This window comes from Ochotona curzoniae, unplaced genomic scaffold (assembly GCF_017591425.1).
Source record: "Ochotona curzoniae isolate NIBS_2020 unplaced genomic scaffold, NIBS_Ocur_1.0 contig_48, whole genome shotgun sequence".
Taxonomy (NCBI): Eukaryota; Metazoa; Chordata; class Mammalia; order Lagomorpha; family Ochotonidae; genus Ochotona; species Ochotona curzoniae.
Window position 1 is genome coordinate 83,429 of NW_024466391.1, and position 18,529 is coordinate 101,957.

At 57.6% G+C, this 18,529-nt stretch overlaps 1 protein-coding gene across 2 annotated transcripts in view; it reads right to left on the reverse strand.

The window, feature by feature from the left end:
* The window catches only part of LOC121161627 (bone morphogenetic protein 7-like), a 68,996-nt gene that overhangs the window by 27,765 nt on the left and 22,702 nt on the right, over positions 1-18,529 (reverse strand). For both annotated transcript variants that reach the window (XM_040988139.1, XM_040988138.1), the window contains exon 2: positions 17,103-17,295. In XM_040988139.1, the coding sequence (XP_040844073.1) occupies positions 17,103-17,295 (193 nt within the window). The remainder of the gene's footprint in view (positions 1-17,102; positions 17,296-18,529) is intronic.

Here is an 18,529-nt window from a genome sequence, read left to right on the forward strand (position 1 = left end):
GTGGGGGAAGGGCCCCCAGGAAGTGAAATGCCTTCTTTCACCTTTGTCACCCCTGAAAATGTAGGTGCTTTCCAAGCTTCCCCTCTGAATCTCCCCGACAGCCCTACGTGCTGGAAGGACCAGCTGTTTCCCGGTTCAGATAAGGAAAGCAAGGGCCAGGGAGGCGACGCCACTGTCCCCTGCAAAAGACCTTGTGGGTGGCAGAGCTGGGAAAGCTGACTCAAGACGATGGGCCACTGTGGCCCTGTCAGGCCCCTGGGGACAAAAGCAACACAGGAAGCCACTGACTCCTACATGACGCATGCCATCCCACGGCACGGTGGCAGAGAACACAGGAGTGGGGCAATGGACAAAGCTCACCCCGGAGCCACTCTCCCCTGCTGAGAAACAGAAGTTGCCCTCTTCCTCAAGGACTGGGGATCCAGAGGGCACCCAGGGTCCTGCCGGGCTGCCCCAGGACCTGCTCCCAGCTGCACCCCAGGCCACTCCAGGACAGGGACTTTTCATGGCTTCACTATGGAGGCGATGGGACAGTGCCAAGCCTCCAATCCACCCCCTGCCGTGCACACACCTGCCTTCAGAAAACCTTCACTGTGGACTCCAAAACCCATCAGACAGGTGGGCAAGATCTGGCATCTGGCAGTTGTGTGAGATTTTGCCACCAGCACAGCCACCGCCATTTCCTCCCATCTTGGAAACTCACACACCTCGCTCACACAGGGCTGGAGGGGGCTGCTGTTCCCCCACTCCGCCAGCTGGAGGGGCCTTGTGACCAGTGGTGACCTGGGGAACCCTGCCAGACCTGGGTTCAGGGCTGAGCAGAGTCCTGGCAGTCCTGGAAGTCAAACACCAAATCAAGACTGTGGGGGCTGGCCTGGGCACAGCTGGCTAAGCTGCCACCTGTGACAATGGCATTCCACCTGGGAGTTCTGTCTCTGAGCTGGGAGCTGGCTCCCAGCTCATGTACCTGGAGAGGCAGCAGAGGACAGCCCCTGCCACCAATGTGGGAGGCCCAGAGTTCCAAGCTGCTGGCTTTGGGCTACTGACTTTGGCCTGGCCCAGCCAGGGTTGTTGTTGCGCTTTGGGAAACGGCCCGTACGTTTCCCTCCTTCCTTCTCTCCCTCCTTCTGATCACTTTCCTTTTCCAATAAGAAAGTGACTAAGTCTTAAAAACAGAATTCTGACTGTACTGCTGATGAGTGTGACCACATGGAAGGGAAGCAGGCAGACATTCCAAAGGACTGGGGTCCACAAAGGGGAAACCACACCAACCCCCAGGTGAGGCGCCAACCTCGGCAGCCCAGCCCCAGCCAGGCCCCAGGCATCACCGGTGACCACAGCAGACACTACAAAGACAGAAGACCCAGCCCAAATTCCTGAGCAATAAAATGATTGTTGTTCCAAGCCACTATGTGTGGGTGGCTGGCTCCAGAGATAGACAACCCAAACAACAGCCAACACTGTTTATAACCGAAAACCCGAAACCCAGCCACCCACCCGAGGGTCACTACAGGGTCCCAGGCACAGAGCCTCATGCCCGCTGCTTCAAAGTCCCCACAACCCACCACTGCCAAGGGGGATGCGTGCAAAGCAGCAGGTGCAACGAAACAGCACGAGCAGGATGTGAGTGCCCTGGGAAACCCGACCCGCTCAACTCCACACACAAAGCACCGCAGTCCAAAACGGACCGCAGGAACAAAGGGCTTTCCCTGCTCTAACCCCAGCTGGCTACAGACTGCAATTTTACTAACATTACCAAATTATCACCGTAATTTCTTCCTTGACAAGCTGGCCGGGCAAATGAAAGAGGCTCATGTGAGGAAAGGTGTCTGATGACCGGCAACCCAGCACGAGACAGGGGACGAAGTCAGAACACACACAGCACTGCTCACCCACCGAGACGAGACGGACACACCGCACCGCCCACCCTCCGAGACAGACACACCGCCCACCCTCTGAGATGGACACACAGCAACACCCACCCTCCAAGACGGACACACCGCCCACCCTCCGAGACGGACACACCGCACCACCCACCCTCCGAGACGGCTAGGGAAGTCAGAGACAGGAGCCAGCACGGGCGAGCATGCAGGGCAATGGCACCCCACACACGAGGCGTGGTAAAGCTACCTTGAAACAGTCCTCCAGATTCCAGAAAGACGGCTTGCTCACATGACCCAAGGAAATGAACAGCGGTGTCCTAAGAAGATGGCGTGCACAAACAACCACCTTCACAACAGCACTGCTAACAACAGCAGTCACTGAAGGGGAACGAGACTTCCAGCTGATGCATGGATAAACAACAGGGTAGATCCTTACCACGATGGGCCATGAAAGGAAGCACAGGCACCTGCTAGGACCCAGAGGGACCTTGAAATAATTATGTTAAAAGTTCCAGGAGGGGGGCCAGGTGCAGTAGCCTAGTGGCTAAAGTCCTTGCCTTGAGCACACTGTGATCCCACATGGATGGGTGCTGGTTTTAATCCTGACAGCCCCCACTTCCTATCCAGCTCCCTGCTTGCAGCCTGGGAAAGCAGACCAAAACCTTGGGACCCTGCACCTGTGTGGGAGACCCAGAAGGAGCTCCTGGCTCCTGGCTTCGGACTAGCTCAGCTCCAGCCATTGCAGCTGCTTGGGGAGTGAACCATCAGATGGAAGATCTTCCTCTCTATACATCTGCCTTTCCAATAAAAATAAATAAATCTTTAAAAACAAACAACAACAACAAAGTCACAGGAGGGAGTTGGCATTGTAGCCTTGTGGATAAAGCTGCTGTTTGCAATGTCAGCATCCCGTATGAGCACCGGTTCAAGTCCCAACTGCTCCACTTCCTAGCCAGCTTCCTGCTAAGGTGCCTGGGAAAGCAATACAAGGATGGCCTGAGCACTCAGACCTCTCCCACCCACACAGAAAACCAGGATGGAGTTCCAGACTCCTGGACTGGGCTTCATCCAGCCCTGGCCACCGTGGCGATGTTGGGAATGAACCAGTAGGTGGAAGATGTTTCCCTCGCCTCTACCCTCATAACCCTGCCTTCCAAATTAAATTTTAAAATATTTACCAAAAAAAAAGTAGAAGAAGTCAGACCCCATAGCGAGTGAACTCCTGGAGTCGGGGTTCAGGGCCACCAACAGCTAAGGAGGGAGGAAGTGCAGGTGTCTGCTGATGGGGATGGCACTTCCTTCTGGGAGAAGGAAGACTGCTGACATTTGTTCATGGTGAGGGATTCAGATCCCATTCAAAACCTCCAAATCACCATCTCCCTTCTAAGAGTCAAGGGTATGCACGCAAATTGCTTTTCAATACGGCTGTATTTTTTTTTCAATGGTTGAGGCCAAGCTAAGGCCCCATTTAGAACACAGCACTAAGTTACTAAGTCATTCACATTTCTTTTTAAATTGATTTTAAATACTTATTTCCTTAAGAGACAAATGACTGAGAAAGAGACACACACACACATAAAGGGAGGGCGGGGCTGGGGAGAGGGAGAGAGAAAGAAAATATATCCCATCCACTCTTTGTTCAAGAACTAGGCCTGAACCAGGCAGAAGCCAGGCGCCTCAAACTCCATCCAGCTCTTCCACATGGGTGCAGTGGCCCAAGCGCTTGGGCATCATCTACTGCCACAGCAGGCACATTAGCAGGGAGCTGGATGGGAAGTGCAGTGGCTGGAACGGGCATGGCCCTGCCACTCCCAGACAGGATGTTGGTGTCACAGTCGTCGTGTAACACACTGTGCCATGGGACACAGGTGCACAGAGAACATGAGGGCAGATGGTGGGATACCAACGCCATCCACTCTGGGGCAGCGCCCACACCTGGGGTCCCCCGTGTCCACTCAAGCAAGCTCTCCCTAGTCCGAGAAGACCTCCGGCTGCACAGGGCATCCCTCACAATGTGTAACCTGAGCAGTGGAATAAACCTGGCCAGGCGGTCACACCCCTCCACCGAGGTCCCTCGCACCTTTCCACCTAATGTCCCCCGCCATCCCTTCCTGGCCCTGATTCTCAAGGAAAGAAATGCCAGAAAGAGACCCAGCAAGCTTCCGCAGTGCTTGACACCAGGTTCCCCTAACCCAGCACTGCAGAGCGTGACCACCCCCACTCTCCTGCCTAGGGACTATTATTACGTAACCAGCAGCATGAGGACTGAACCACTGGGAGGGGTGGAGACCCCCGGGGGGGGACCCCCCCACCAGGCACTCCCCTTCCCTGACCACTGAAATCTAATCCTGGCAGGAACAGCCCCTCGTGTCAGGGTTCATTTCCGGTGTCTCCCAACCCGCCTTTCCCTGGAAAGATCGACCACGTTGGAAAAATGGATATTTTAACATCTCGAACGTGGGAAGGTGGAAAAAGAGCTTTTTTTTCTGGCTTCTAGACTACTTAGAGGTTATTCAGAGACTGACCCTGAGGGCCCCACCCACATCCTGCTCATGGAGGAAGAGGATCCCCACACAGCTTCCAGATGGAACCCCACCAACCCCGGGGAAGGCACTTGCCCAGTTCAGGGAACCCTGGGCCCTGGGCAGTGGGCAGGACTCCCGTGTCAACCATGCCCTTGGAGCTGGGGGCCAGGAGCAGACTGGAGCTCTGATGCGTGAGCTACGGGCTCCGGAGACCCGAGAGAGTGTCAGTGTATTTGGTTGCTGCCGCCGGCTGAGCGCCAAGCAGACTCCAAGGTCAGGACCTGGGGTGTGTGCTGGAAAACGCTTTCGCTGTCACAGTCAAGATCAGGCCTCAGTCCGCAGACACTGCCCACCGTGCTTGGGTGCAGGAACAAGATCTGCTTGGACAAGCCACACCTGCTCGCCCTGGCTCTGCAGCACTGCCTGTGGTGCCCGGCTCACCCCCACACCACCAGCCCCCTTCTCTCAGGCAGGGCCCGCCAAAGCTCTCGGTGGGAGGAGGGTGGGCAAGCATATCGCAGTCTGGTGATGTCACAGTCAGGGGGCAGACAGCCACCCTGAGCTTTTGTGTCCCTGCTCTCCTAGTAGCAGGGGGAAGGGTCTGCCACTTGCTGAGGGCCTGGAAATCACCTCTCCTTGATAGAACTGCACAAGAGGACAGCAGGAGGCTCAGAGCGCAAAATGGCTCTGGGGCTGCATGCTCCCTGCAGGCTGCTCATCAGCCCAGTAAGGGGCTCAGAGTCCTGTCACCCTGGGGGACCCCCTGAGGATTCCAGCCAACACTGGGAGGCTGTTGCCCCATCAGAGGGCTGGCTTGGATCCCCATGGTGTCTATGGTGACATTCCCCAGGATGGTCATTTGTGTGACCACGGTGTGAACATCGCAGCTCCTAAGGTAGAATCCCAGCTGGATAGTCCACCTCTGTCCATCAGTTTCCTGAATGTGAGAGCCTGTTCTGAGGGCCAGATGAACTGTGTGACACAGCCCCAAGACCAGCACAGGTATGAACCTTCCACTGTGCTGCAAGTTCTGCACCAAAGCCAACAGGCCTCGTCCACATCGTGGGTGGAGATGCCTACAGAGAACAGGCCTGACACTGAGCAAACCCCTGCCACACGCCTGGGGTCTCCCACAACAGAGAAGGTCAGGAGTGTGCGCAGGTGTACACGGAGCCAGCCTGGAGCGCTCCGACATCTGCAAGGCACCTGCCGTGCGGGCTGGGACGACCGTGACGGTGGAGTGCAAGCTGCTGCTCAGCCCCACCGAGGTCACACTTCACACTTCGCCTTGCCCATGCCCCTCACTCCACACCCCTGCCTTGCCCATGCCCCTCACTCCACACCCCAGCCTGGTTCCCAGCTTATGCACAGGCTGAACTAGGCTGCATCTGCCTTAAAACCTTTCATGTTCTTAGGGGAGAAAGCAAGACAGACCAGGACAGTCTCACACTTTGCTGGGAATTGCACAGGAAGGATGGGCAGTGATGACGGAGGGTCCAACCTGGGAAGCCCTGCCTGGAGCAATGAGGCCCCAAGATGAGCCCATGAGGGCTTCCCCCGCCCCCCAGAGGCACATCATCCTCCCACCCGAGCCCTACTCAGGCCCTCCTGCCTGCCACACTCCAGCCCACACTGGCCTCCGTGCATGCTCTTCCCCTGCTGCAACACCACTCCTCCCCCCATCCTCCAGCTCCCCAGGGAGATGCCCACCGACACCCCCACAGCACAGCCCCTGGCACCACACAGCCCAAGTCCACAGGCTGCAGCCCAGGTCAGAGGGCACACTTGCAGGCACTCTTGTCCCCCATAGGAGTTGGAGCTTCTCGTGGCCATTGCCTGCTTGCTGCCATGAACACATGTGCTGGTGACTTCTGTCCAGCTGTGGGGGAAGGGGGTTCCATGGTCCCTCTCGGGAGCTATGATGAAAGCTGGGATTGCTGCCTCCCAGTTGCCGGGGGTCTCAACCTGCCTGTCCTGCCATAGACACTGCTATCTGCTGGCAGGAGCCCAAAGCAGCCCCCGGGCACCTCCACAACTCCTCTGCCACAGCTGGGCTACTGGACCAGGCACGCCCTTTTTCCATACATCAAGAAAAACCAAGAGGATCTCCTGGGGCAGAGTCAGGGCTGGGAAGAAAGCAGGTCTCAGACCTACCTCCTGCCCTACCTGTTCCCTGAACCCAGGGCCCTGGGCACTGCCGTCACTGGTTCCCTGAACCCAGGGCCCTGGGCACGGCCGTCACTGGTTCCCTGAACCCAGGGCCTTGTTGTGGAACCTGCCATGGCAGTGGGCCCACGTGGTACACTGGAATCCAGGCACAAAAGCTGTGCTGCAGACCACCACGCCATCACACGGATCCCTCAGAGAAACCAAGGCTTGTGGGGAGCGCTCAGTGTCCTGGGAAAGCCCCATGGGCGGGCAGGCGGGTGCTTGGCTTCACGGAGACAGGCGGGCCACTGGGCTGGGACACTCAGCTTTCTAGACTTTCCCTGTTTGCCTCATTTCCTCCAGCCTCCAGCTCCAGACCAAAATAGAATCCACGCGGCCAACTCGGCCTCTTCCACGCACACTCAAGGAATAAACAAACCAACCGAACACAGGCCGCATGCTGGGTCAGCTGCCCAACTTAAAAGAGACAGGACCACAGGCTGTTTTAGGATCCCAAACACAGAGACAGGAAAGAGGCGCACACAACGGGCAGAGGAAATGAACTTAACCGCGGGGTTTGCAGGCAGAAGCAAGCGGTCGGATTCCTAAACGCAAGAATTCCCATGACCAGGGCAGGGTGGAGGGGGTGTCTAGGTTTCAGCCCGACCCTCGCTTCTTTAATCCAGGGTGGCGCCAGGACAAGGGACAGCTACGGAAACAGTTCCCACTTGTTAGGCACTTGTTGGGTGCCAGGAGATGTGCCAGGTGCCTACGTGCCTCCCGCCACAGCTCCCGCTGGCTGCCCTGTGTGGCAGACGCTCCCAGTCTCTGTCATGTCTTGAGGACCCCCCAGAAGCAGATCTGAGTCACGCACCTCACAGCAAAGGGTTGATCAGAGAGGTGACCAGGAACCCTGCGCACGGGGGCAGGGTGGGAAGAGGAGATGAGATGGAAAACAGCCCTAACACGGAACAGTGAGCATCTGGGAGCCCAGCCCACCAGTACCCTGTGAGGTTAATCACTACCCCCTGCCCTCAGGGCCCCAACAGCCCAGGGAGTCTATCAGGGCAGCCGAGCAGGGTCCCCTTGCAGGGAGAAAACTGGCCGAGAAGCTGCCAGTCTGCGGCCCAACCCCAGGTCAAAGCCAGCACAACTCACAGGATCAGTCAAGCTCACCCCGGGAAGCTGATGTGAGCTGCTGGAAGGGTTGCTTCCTAGACTCCCAGCGGAACCCCACCAAGATGGCCTGAGGGCTGGGGCTGCAGACAGAACATGCCTGCCACAGTGAGAAAGGGGTCCGCTGGTCAGTCACCTCAGGCCACTGGCTCTCGGGGACTTGGACCCCGGGGATGTAACCAGGCACATCCTGTGAGTGACCTCTGGAGCTGTAGGATGTTGAGGTGGGCTCTGCAGGAAAACGCACCCGAGACCTCCCTCCACTGGGGCCTCTGCTGTGTCAACCACAGGTTTCCAGGAAGGCTTCCAGGTTTAGCTTTTAGTCCCACAGCAAACCTGACTCGAATCACTCTGTCTACCAACTGCCTGCTTCCAGGACGTGGCTACCCAACCTCTAAGAAGCAGGCAGAGAGCCCAAATCCCAAATTCCAACACAGAGGAGAACAAGACATCAGGACTTACCCAGGCCCGGAGGAAGAGAAAAGGAAAAACTTAACGTGGGAATAAGCTCTTTTGACCCAGCCTCCCTTCAACAAGCAATGCCATGTGCTGCGTCCAGCTGTGCATGGATGCCAAGGGCTGCGGGCTGAGCATCCAGGAACTGTAGGCACTTGCCTACATGTCCAGCACTTGCCTGTATGTCCAGGCAGAGGATGGGCGTTGCCGTGGGGTCAGCACTGCGATACAGCTGAGCTGCCATTTGAGATATCTGTATCTCCTAGCAGAGCTCCAGTTCAGGCCCCGGTTACTCCACTTCCGATCCAGCTCCCTCCCTGCTAATGTGCCTGGGAGGCAGCAAAGGATGGCTTAAGTTCTTGAGTTCCTGCTATCCACATGGGAGACACGGGAAGAGCTCCTGACTCCTGCCTTTGACAGGGCCCAGCCTCAGCTGTCACAACCATTCGGGGAGTGGACCAGGCAACAGAACTCCACAGCCGTGAACTCACCATCAAACTGGCTGACTGTCAAGCTCACCAGAAACAAGTGGCACAAACTCACAGGGAAGAGACACCATGGGGGTGATGGCACTACAGATGCTGCTCGCCTTCACCACGGGGCTACATACCGACAAACCCATCAAGAGTTGAAAACAGCACAAGTCAGAAGTGGCTGGAATGTACAGAACCCTGGGGCAAGCCAGGTGCTCACGCTGGGGCCTGGGAGCCGTGCTCACCTCCACTGCTCAGCGTCACAGACAGAATCAAACCGCATGGGGCTAGCCCAAACAAAGCCCCAAATTCAGAGCACCAGATGCTGCTTCCCCTGCTGCTTTTATCCTGTGGGAGTTCCGAGAAGGCCCCAGAGAGCCATCCTGAGCCCACCAATGCCTGAAATCCCCGAGCGTCCAGGGAAGGGCCTGGAGCAGAAGCTGGACAGGGAGGGAAACGCAGAAGTGAACACATCATGCCTGCAGACGCACCAATGTGGGTCCTTCTTTACAGTGAACGCACCCCACCCACAGGCCCCAAAGAGGCCACATTTGCCGTTGTTTGTCTGGCTTCCCCGTGCATCCACACACACACAGGGACAGTTGGGCATGAGGCTGAAGTCACAGATCACAGCAATCCGGAAGCACAGATGACAGGCACGCAGAAGAAGGCAGGCGTAGGCTGACGTCATTGCCCACACTAGGAGCCCTGCAAAGGACGCCGCCAGCGCCCAGACTGGGCTTGAAACCTCAGTGACCAAGGCTTCCAGCCCTGCCTGGGCTGTGCACTGCGGTCTCTTTCAACCTCTTCCCAGGTGGCTCACATAGTAACCAACCCTGGGTGCCCCTGTGCTGGCCCGAAGCACAGGAGTCGGGTACTATAGTGGTGCTGGGGGTAGGTACAGGTGAAGACCAGTAGGAAGGCGGCCAGCTTTTAAGGAAAATGCCTGTGGCCCTGCCATAAAGGCCTATAGGCCGAGATCGGACACTCCATATGTCAGGTGATCAGTGAGGGTTATGTGCGTGTACGGAGTGGCATGTGGAGCCAGGAAACAGAGGGACAGGGCACTCACAGCCTATGCTCACATGCCTCTCCAAGAAGCTGCCCACTGCTCGCTGCAGCTCCACCTGTAGACACTGAAAATGTCTTAATGTCTATTCATCTATAAACAGAATTCTGGGTTATCAAACCTGTGACACGGGGACCTTTTTGGAACCCTGAACTATTATCCAAACCACAGAACCACAGTCACTGCTTAGCATCCTGCTGTGGCTCAGAAACTCTGTACCTCGGCTAGGGTGGGGGTAATATTTTGTCCCAGAACCCCTACAGACACCATCTGGGGACACTATGTGGGACTGTCCTCTCCCAATCCTTCCTTAGTCCAGCTTTCACAGCCACACTGTCTCAAGGCAGGGCTGGCTTTGGACGGACCTGACCTCAGACCAGCGGTCAGCAGGTTTCCCTCGAGGGCAACCTCACTCCATTAGCAATGCCTGGCTCAGGCATGGTGCTTCCTGAGGGTTCAGGAAGAGCCTGGCTCCGCAGGAAGGAAACTGCTTGATTAGCAATGCCTGCCTTGGTTCCAGAGGGAGAATGGGGTGCACGATAGGGCAAGAGTCAGCCTTCTCTCCTCCATTCCTGGAGAGGCAAAGGGGAATTCCACAGGCATTGCTGAGGATGGCCAGGTGACCGAGGAAGAACCAGTGCATGGATGGCTAGGTGGCAGAGGAAGAACCAGTGCATGGGAAAAGTCTGAGCGTCTATCTGGCTGCCTACTTCTGGCCTGGACTCAAATCAACTACAACTTCATTAGCCATGGCAGCCTCCTTTAAAAGGTGTCCCTGGCAAGGGCCAGTGTTGTGGCATTGGGGGCAAGCATCCCACAGGAGCACCGGTTCCAGTCCTGGCTGCTTCAGTCCAGTCCTCACTTCTGACCCAGCTCCCTGCTAACGTGCCTGGGAAAGCAGCAGAGAATGGCCCAAATGTTTAGGCTCCAGCACCGATGTGGGAGACCGGGAGCAGTCTCCCGGCCCTTGGCCTCAGTCCGGTCTAGCCCCGGCATTGGCAGCCGTTTGGGAAGTGAACCAGTAGATGGAAGATCTGTGTCTTTCCCTAACTTTGCCTTTCAAACAAGTAAAATCAAACTTTCAAATAAAAACATTTTAAAAGCTAAAAGACCTTCCCGGTGAACCTACACTGCCCATCCCTGCAGTTAACATTCAGGCAGGCCTTTTCCTTCCCAGCTACAGATGACTGCTTAGGACCAAATTGAAAAATATTAATTCTCTTTGTCTCCTGCCAAAAAAGGCTAAAGCAATTACAGGCCCTGATATGAAACACAGATGTGAATACATTTGGAAAAACAGGCTCCTATAGGCAAGCAGAGGTCTGGGGCCAAGCATGAAGTGCTCCTTGGAATGAAAGCGCTGGCTCAAGTGGTGCGCACAGCCTGTCCTGCAGCCCCGTTCTTCCCAGGGTGCATTCCAGCAGGGCCCAGGCCACAGCCCACCAGCCGGTGTCAGTCCCCACCCTGGGGTCCTCGCTGGCCCACAGGCTCCAAATAATGTAATTACAATCATCGCAGGGAGCCTTCCAAAGGATGGAAAGCAGTATAATTATGGGCAATTTTCACTTGTTGGAAATGGAGCTCAGATGCTGAAAAAGGTTGCAAACAACGCATTCTTGGGTTACAGTTCTCAGAGCGAGAGCATGCTGCAGAGTGCGCTGGGACCAACTGACTAGCAAGAGGGCAAAACTCCAGCCAACAACCACTCGCCCAGCAGGTACCATCAAGGTGGGACCGCAGGACGGCTCCGTGCAGGACACAGCTGGGTCCGTGACCTCGAGGTGCCCATGTGCTCATGGGAAGGCCCAATCCCAGGCTCAGAACAGATGTTTACGGAGTGGCTACCGTGTGCCAGGTTCTTGGCATACCGGGATATGCCAGCAACCAAAACAGACAGAGCTCCCGCCACACGGATGCCTGTCGCCTCCCCTGACGGCTCCCACTTGGATGTTTCCTATGAAGCTCAGTGAGTCCAGCCAGAGCCTGCCAGCTGCCCAATCCTTCCAACTGCCAAGCAGTAGGGCCAGGGCGGCTCCACGTGTGCCTCCAATGCCCACGGCCTTCAACTCCCTGCCACACGGCACAACCGGGACACGCTGAGCAGGGCACTTGCCTTCCTTCTTGCCTGATTCCCTGCCTGGAAAGTGTAACCTGCCCCATGGTTACTCAACTGATAGGGAACACACATATCCACCGGCCGGGGCGAGAAAACACACACAGCTCGAAGATGCAAGCTTCTCTGTCTCGACTGCTAACCTCAGTTTTCCTTTCTGTGAAATAGGACAGACAAGTGCCCCCACTGGCAGGGGGAATGGTGTTACAGGAAGTAGGTCAAGGGCCAGCAGCACAGAGTGGGCTTTGTCCTTGCTTCCAGCTGGCAGGCTGAGAGTCTGGCACATCTTAGAGATCAGCAGGACCGACCACCCCATGGGGACACAGGCTCACCAGATCCCACACAACTCAACACTTGCAAAGAACCTGGGACGACACCTCGTAGCTGGGAGCATGAGGCAACTGCGCCACCAGCACTCAGCAAGCAGAACCCCACCCACCACCCGTAGTCTCCCTGCAGAGCTGGGCTTGGGATGGATTATGGAAGAAAATAAAAGGCAAAAAGATCAAAGCCACCCAAGCCCAGCAGATGGCCTCAACCCACGGGCCAGGAAGCCAGCGGGCATGTGGCTGCAGGGTGCCGCATGTCTGCGGCTCGAGCACTAGCAGGGCGGACGCGGTGGCTTCCTGGCTCTGTCTGGCTGTGTGGCACTGAGCACAGGCTTTTTCCAGAGAGGACTTTGCAAGAAAACACAGGGCACAGCGGGCTCAAGCGGCTGAGATGGGGTTTGGAGTGGGGCCCGGGAAAGGGTGGCAAGAAGAAGCATCAAGTCGCCCTGCCCCTCGGCTGTGACCTCCAGGGACATCCCCATGGGCTTTGGCGGCTGCAGCCACCTGGCATTCCAAGGAGGCACTTGGGCGCTGAGGTGCCACATCCTCTAAGGAGCACTCCCGCCCTGGGGCAGAGGTGCAGAGCAGTGGCATGGAAGCCAGAAGACGTGGAACTGGGCACGTAGGCCTTCAGGAGTGGTAAGAAGACTCTAGAAGCTTCCAGAAGCCTCCAGAGCCAGAAGCTGGAGGGATCTCCACCCCAAGCTATTCCCTTTCCTGCATCATGGAGACTGACAATTGTGGCCCTGGCACACTTTGAGGAAATGTCAGCACCTAGCACACCTGCCTCACCGTGGGTACCAGGAGCCTCCTAAGCCCCAGGAGATCTGGTGCATGGTTGGAGCCAGAAATAGTGTGGGAGGTAGCACCTGACCTGCAGGGTGCCCAGGTGAGGAAACCCCTGATGTGGGCTGCACAGCCATACCCCATGGCTGCAAACCAGTGGTGTGAGCCAGAACCTGAGCCTAGATGTATGGGGTCGTAGCCCAGGCTCACACACAGGTGAAGGATCTAGCACATGGCTGCAGAGCAAGCACCAAATAACAAGCTTCAACCCCAGCTAGAGCTGTGCTGGGGCCAGGACAGTTCCCTGCCCAGCTCACTCACCTTCACCAAGATCAACTCAGACCTGCCCTGTATCTTGCCACCAAGTCCCCAGGCACAAGCTACGGGGCTGTCACTTGCAAGTCCAGAGGAGGACCAGGCTGAGTGAGGATCCAATGTGCCACCTCCCCGAAGCCAGCCTGGGCTGTGGGGGCTACAATGCACCTGCTTCTACCCTGAGCCCCACACACCTTCTCAGGGAGGCAAGCAGAACTCATATGGCACCCCAGCAGCCTGTCAAGAGATGCCAACATTCATTCCCTGCCCCCAATCTAATTGAGAGGCTCCCTGTCAACCCCGAAGCCCAGCTCTGTCTCCAAGGGCAATCAACATTGAGGGAGGCAGCATGGTTGAAACACACTGGAGAGGCAGTGATGGCCAAAGTCTGGTGCTGGCTGGCTGTCCAGTCTCCTGAGAAAGCCCATGCATTCCACCTGCTCTGTGTGATGCATCACAGAGCAGCAAACCCAAGCTGAGGTGATTCACACCAACTGGCTTATAAGAGTTACATGTGAGAGCTGCCGGAAACATGGCCACCAGGCCAGAAAATGCCCAGCTGACCTCCTTTAGGAGTTTTCACTTTGAGAAAACAGCAGCGTTGTGTGCTCTCTCAGATGCGGAAGAGCACTTAGAAAACTACAAAAGTGATCCCTTTTTTTTCTTCTCACTGCCCAGGTCTTACCACGCCCACTGTTACACCTCCCACTTGCCAGGTCATGGAACCTGCACCACCATCTCTGCCTTCATGGTAGCTTCATGAAGCCAGGGCCTGAAGAGTTTTGACAAGCGCCCAGTGCCCAGCAAGTGGCAGGTGCACAGAACCCCACCAAAGGGTCACCTGTGGCAGATCTGAGCCACTTTGCCATCTCTGATGTCTGTGTGGCCCACCCCGGCTGCCCGCCCACCTGCACAGGAGTGAAGGACGCCTGTCCCACCCGTCCCAACCACAGTGACTCAAGCGTCTCCTTCCCCTGCAAGCCTTAGGATCCCTCCTGCAGGCAGGGCGGAGGAGGCACCAGGGGCCCACAATGCCAGCAATGGACCATCCTGATGCAGCTGCCTTCAGCCAGAGCCTTCGTACTTTCTAAACACGTGGGAGGTAGCTTATGGGTGGTCTTGGACCCACAGGCCTCCCCTGGCTTTGCTACGTGCCCAGCCTGGGGAATGTGGCCTTCACAGTTACTGGTGACACACCCTCTCTCCTCCTGCCAGATCTGTTTGTCAAACACCCCCAGCTCAGCAAGGCATCCATGACAACCCAAACCACAGCACCTGCCTCACCTTGTCTCCTCCTCTGCCCCCAGGCATCCTGCCCCATCACCTCCCTCCCACTATCAGGGGACCTGGACCCCTTAAAGCAGCTGTTCTCACCTTGGCCTCCATCAGGGTGGTCTGATCGGGGAAGAGATCCAAAGCTTAGGATGAGGCCCTATGGAGTAGGCTGGCCCCTCATCCAACACAAGGCAAGGAAGGAGCCATGGGCGAAACCCAGGTGAAGGCGAGAGGTCCTGTGGCAGTAGGGACAGAGTCTGGATTCACCTGTGAGCCAGGACATGCCAAGACTCAGTGGTGGCTGGCAGGAGTTGGAGGAAGCTCGGGTCATAGGGGCGCAGGGCTTCCATGGGCAGAGAACAGTCCAGAATTCTGAGAAACAAAACACCTGCCATCTCCAGTCACCTGCTGTGGGGTCCTTGGCAACTCACACATCCCTCAGCCAAAACGGCAGGTGAGGCCCCTGAGCCCGGGAGCCTAGCTTCTTGGCTCCCACACTGTCCAAGTTCTGAGACGTGCCTGGCATGCAGGAGTCCACTGTGCCCAAATAAGACTCTCCTGAGCCCACACGTCTCCTGATAACGGCCAAAGCCTTGACCTCCTCGAGGCTGCCCTGAGCCCCCAGCACCTCCCCTCCAATGGGAGGAGTGGAGGCAGTGGGTGGAGATGCCGTTGGCAGCAACAGCAGTGCCTGTGGGTGTTGCTGGTCGGGGAGCAGGCTCTGACCTGGGAAGGAGGCACTCAGCGCCACGGGGATTGGAGGGGTGTGCAGGTGACCCCTCCAACCCCTCCAGCTATGTGGAGCTGGACTTGCTCAAAGCCACCAAGCTCCCGTGGTCAACCCCCTGGAGAGGCCTCCAGAGGGGCAGGTGTGGGCAGCCTGGCTTTGGCATGGCTCATGGCTCGTGGCTTACACCAGGAGACCAGTGGGGCACGCCTGACCCAGGGTTCCTGGGCACCAGCCTCGCCCTGACAGACGCACCTTCAAGAGAGAAGTCCTGGCCTAATTCTTCAGGGCACAGAGGCAACATTTGCAGCACCCAACAACAAACTCCAGGCCTCTCCTGGTGACCGAGTCTGGGGGCAGGACACAGCTCCTGGGACTGAGTCTGGGGACGCCTGACATTCATGGGTGACCACCAAAGCTGTCTGCCCTCCCATGTAAGGAACACCCGTTCAGAAGCAAAACCAAGGAATGCCACCCAGCTCCACACCTGGGCCTCTTCTAGCTGGGACAGTGATGCGAGACACAGCGAGGTGTGGGCACTCATGCAGCCCTAACCACAGTGGACGTCCTCGATGCCCACGACCATGACAAAGACAGGGCATTAGGGAAAGACAGGGCATTAGGGATCACGCAGGCAACAAGCCCTCTCTGCTCCAGCTGCTGAGAGCAAAAACTGGCAGAACCCCAAGGGGTGGTGTGAGCAACATCTATGCAAGTGACCCACAAGGTGCCTAGCCCCACAATCCCACTTCAAAGTCCATCTGATGGACACGCATGTGCATAGGTATGTGGACAAGGATGCCCACTGCAGTGCTGCCTGTCACCACAGAGCCAGGGAACGCCAGGTCAGTGTCCATCCAGATGACCAAGTCAAGGTGCCACAGGAGCACATGATGGGCTCTTAAGTGCAAAACGTACAACAGCACTGGGAGGCCTGGGGAGCTGTGGGAGGGGCGTCTCAGGGCTGGGGTGGGGTGTGCTGGGGGGCAGCGGTGGCTCAGCAGGTGGTGTGGGGCGGGGGCTCTGCCTGTCTGCACTGCTCCTCAACTCTCCTCCCTGTTGCTCATGAGTGTGTCTGACACACTCACAGTCACAGTGCTGCAGCTCTGCTCCCCTACCCGGTCCACGGCCTCAGGCGGCCGCTTTCTCCCACGGTAGCCCCAGGCTGGGGGAGCAGTCGTGTCCACTGTGGCTGTGGAAGCCAGCATGAACACAGAGGAGACAACAGAAACACTCCAGAGCGTTCACCAGGGTCTGCAGGGCTGGGCGAGACCCGTCCGTGTCTGCAGGAACAGGGTCGCTCCACAGGCGCCACGGCCTTCCTCCACTGGTGCCCATGTCCTGACCTCGGAGCAGGGAAATGCCAGCAGCCTGGGGAATGCAAACGCCCAGCCACCACCCCACAAGGCCTGTCCCCTGCCTTTCAGGGCCTGAGAGACATCCCAGCCCTCACTGTGTCTCCTGACTTCCCAGCAGACCTTGAAGGTCAAGGGTCCCTGGAAATTAGTCTCCCAATAGCAGCTTCTCCCGCTCCATCCTTTGGGACTCGTGGGAGGCTGAGGGTTCACTGCCCAGGTTGGCTTCAGGTTTTGCTTCCCTAACATTTTATCACCAGAGGCCACTTTCCGGGGCTGCTGACAGTACAGACTGGGTTGGAGTTGGGGAGTCAGGGAAGGATCTACCAGAAGCCCCTGTTCCCCTCTCCCACTGCTCCCCACCATGCCTCTCGCCAGCTTACTCACCAGCCGTCTTCCTTCTAGAAGACATCCCAGCCGGCCCCGCCGGTCCCCGCCCCGTCCCCATCCCCAGTCGCCCCTTAGCACCCACCTGCCCAAGTGCTCCTGGAGCACCTGGTACACGCGGATGCGGAACGTCTCGTTGTCGAAGCGCTCCCGGATGTAGTCCTTGTAGATCCGGAACTCAGCGGCCGTCACCGCTTCCCCCTCAGGGATCTTGGAGAGATCAAACCGGAACTCGCGGTGGTGGTAGCGCGGGTGGAAGAACTCCTTGTCATGTTCCACTGCAAGGGGAGACAGACACAGCAGCAGGCCCGTTAGCACTGGCTGCGCCCTCCAGGCCCGTGAGCGCTGGCTGCGCTCTCCAGTCCGGCGCCTGGCCTCTTGCGCAGAGTGCGTGTGTGGTGACCGCGGGCATGAGCCCCCAGAGTACAGCGGGGCAGTCCCCCTTTCAGAATGCCACCGAGATTACCAGAGAGCTCTGAAGAGTGTGTCAGGGGAGCAGTGGACAGGGCAGGGCTGCCTGACAAGGAGAGTGGGCAAGGCTGGGGACAGCCACAGCTTCAAAAGGAGACAAGGACACATGCAACTACAGGGACTGGAGACCCAGAAGGTGACGGTAATTCCCAGAGACCACCCCTGTGCCCCTCAGGGAGTAGCCAGCCCTGTCCCCTCAGGGCGCGGTCAGTGCCTCCAGCCTGGCACCACAGGGAAGGGCTTCCAGCGCGGGCTCCCACCTGCAGCCCCAGTACCCACACTGAGGCAACAGGGGCCCTGGTCTTGCTGGACCTGCAGGGGACGGCACTCAGCAGCACCTCTTCCCACCACACAGACCTCCTCTTCCTGCGGTCTGCAACCCTGGGAGTGCCCACAGCTCCTGGCTGCCCCTTCTCAGACCTGGATACAGACTCATCCAGGGCAATGAACCCTCCCTGCACACTGGGTACCGCACTGCAGGTTCAGGCCTGACCCTCTTCATACATCAGAGCCTCCCCCAGAGAGCTCACCCACCCAGACACTATGGTGTGACCCACCTGTGGAAGGCACCTGCAGGTGTCACCTGTGGACCACCCCCACCTGCAGACGGCTCCCACCTGCGGACGGCTCCCACTGTGGACAGCCCCTACATACAAAGGGTCCCCTACACGCAACTGGTCCCCACACACAGATGACCCCCTCTTTGGCCCAGATGCTTCTCTGAACTGCAAGCTCATTACCTAGGGCCTCCTCACCAACTATCATTGTAGAACACCAAAACCACCCCAAGTTCATTTCCAAAACCATTCCAGAACTCCTCCCACCCAAGCCTGCTCCCTACCAAATCTCCAAATCCCCTCCTTTGGTGATGTGGGGTTCTCACCCACATCGCTGCCCCATCAGAGTTCCCCTAGTCACCCTGTCACACTCCACCTTCACTCTAGGCCTGGGGTATCAGCTCCTCAATCCATTCCTTTCTCTCTGGCTAACCCGGGGTGGGGGAGCAGCCTGGGACTCCACCAGCAGGGAGGACAAATGCTT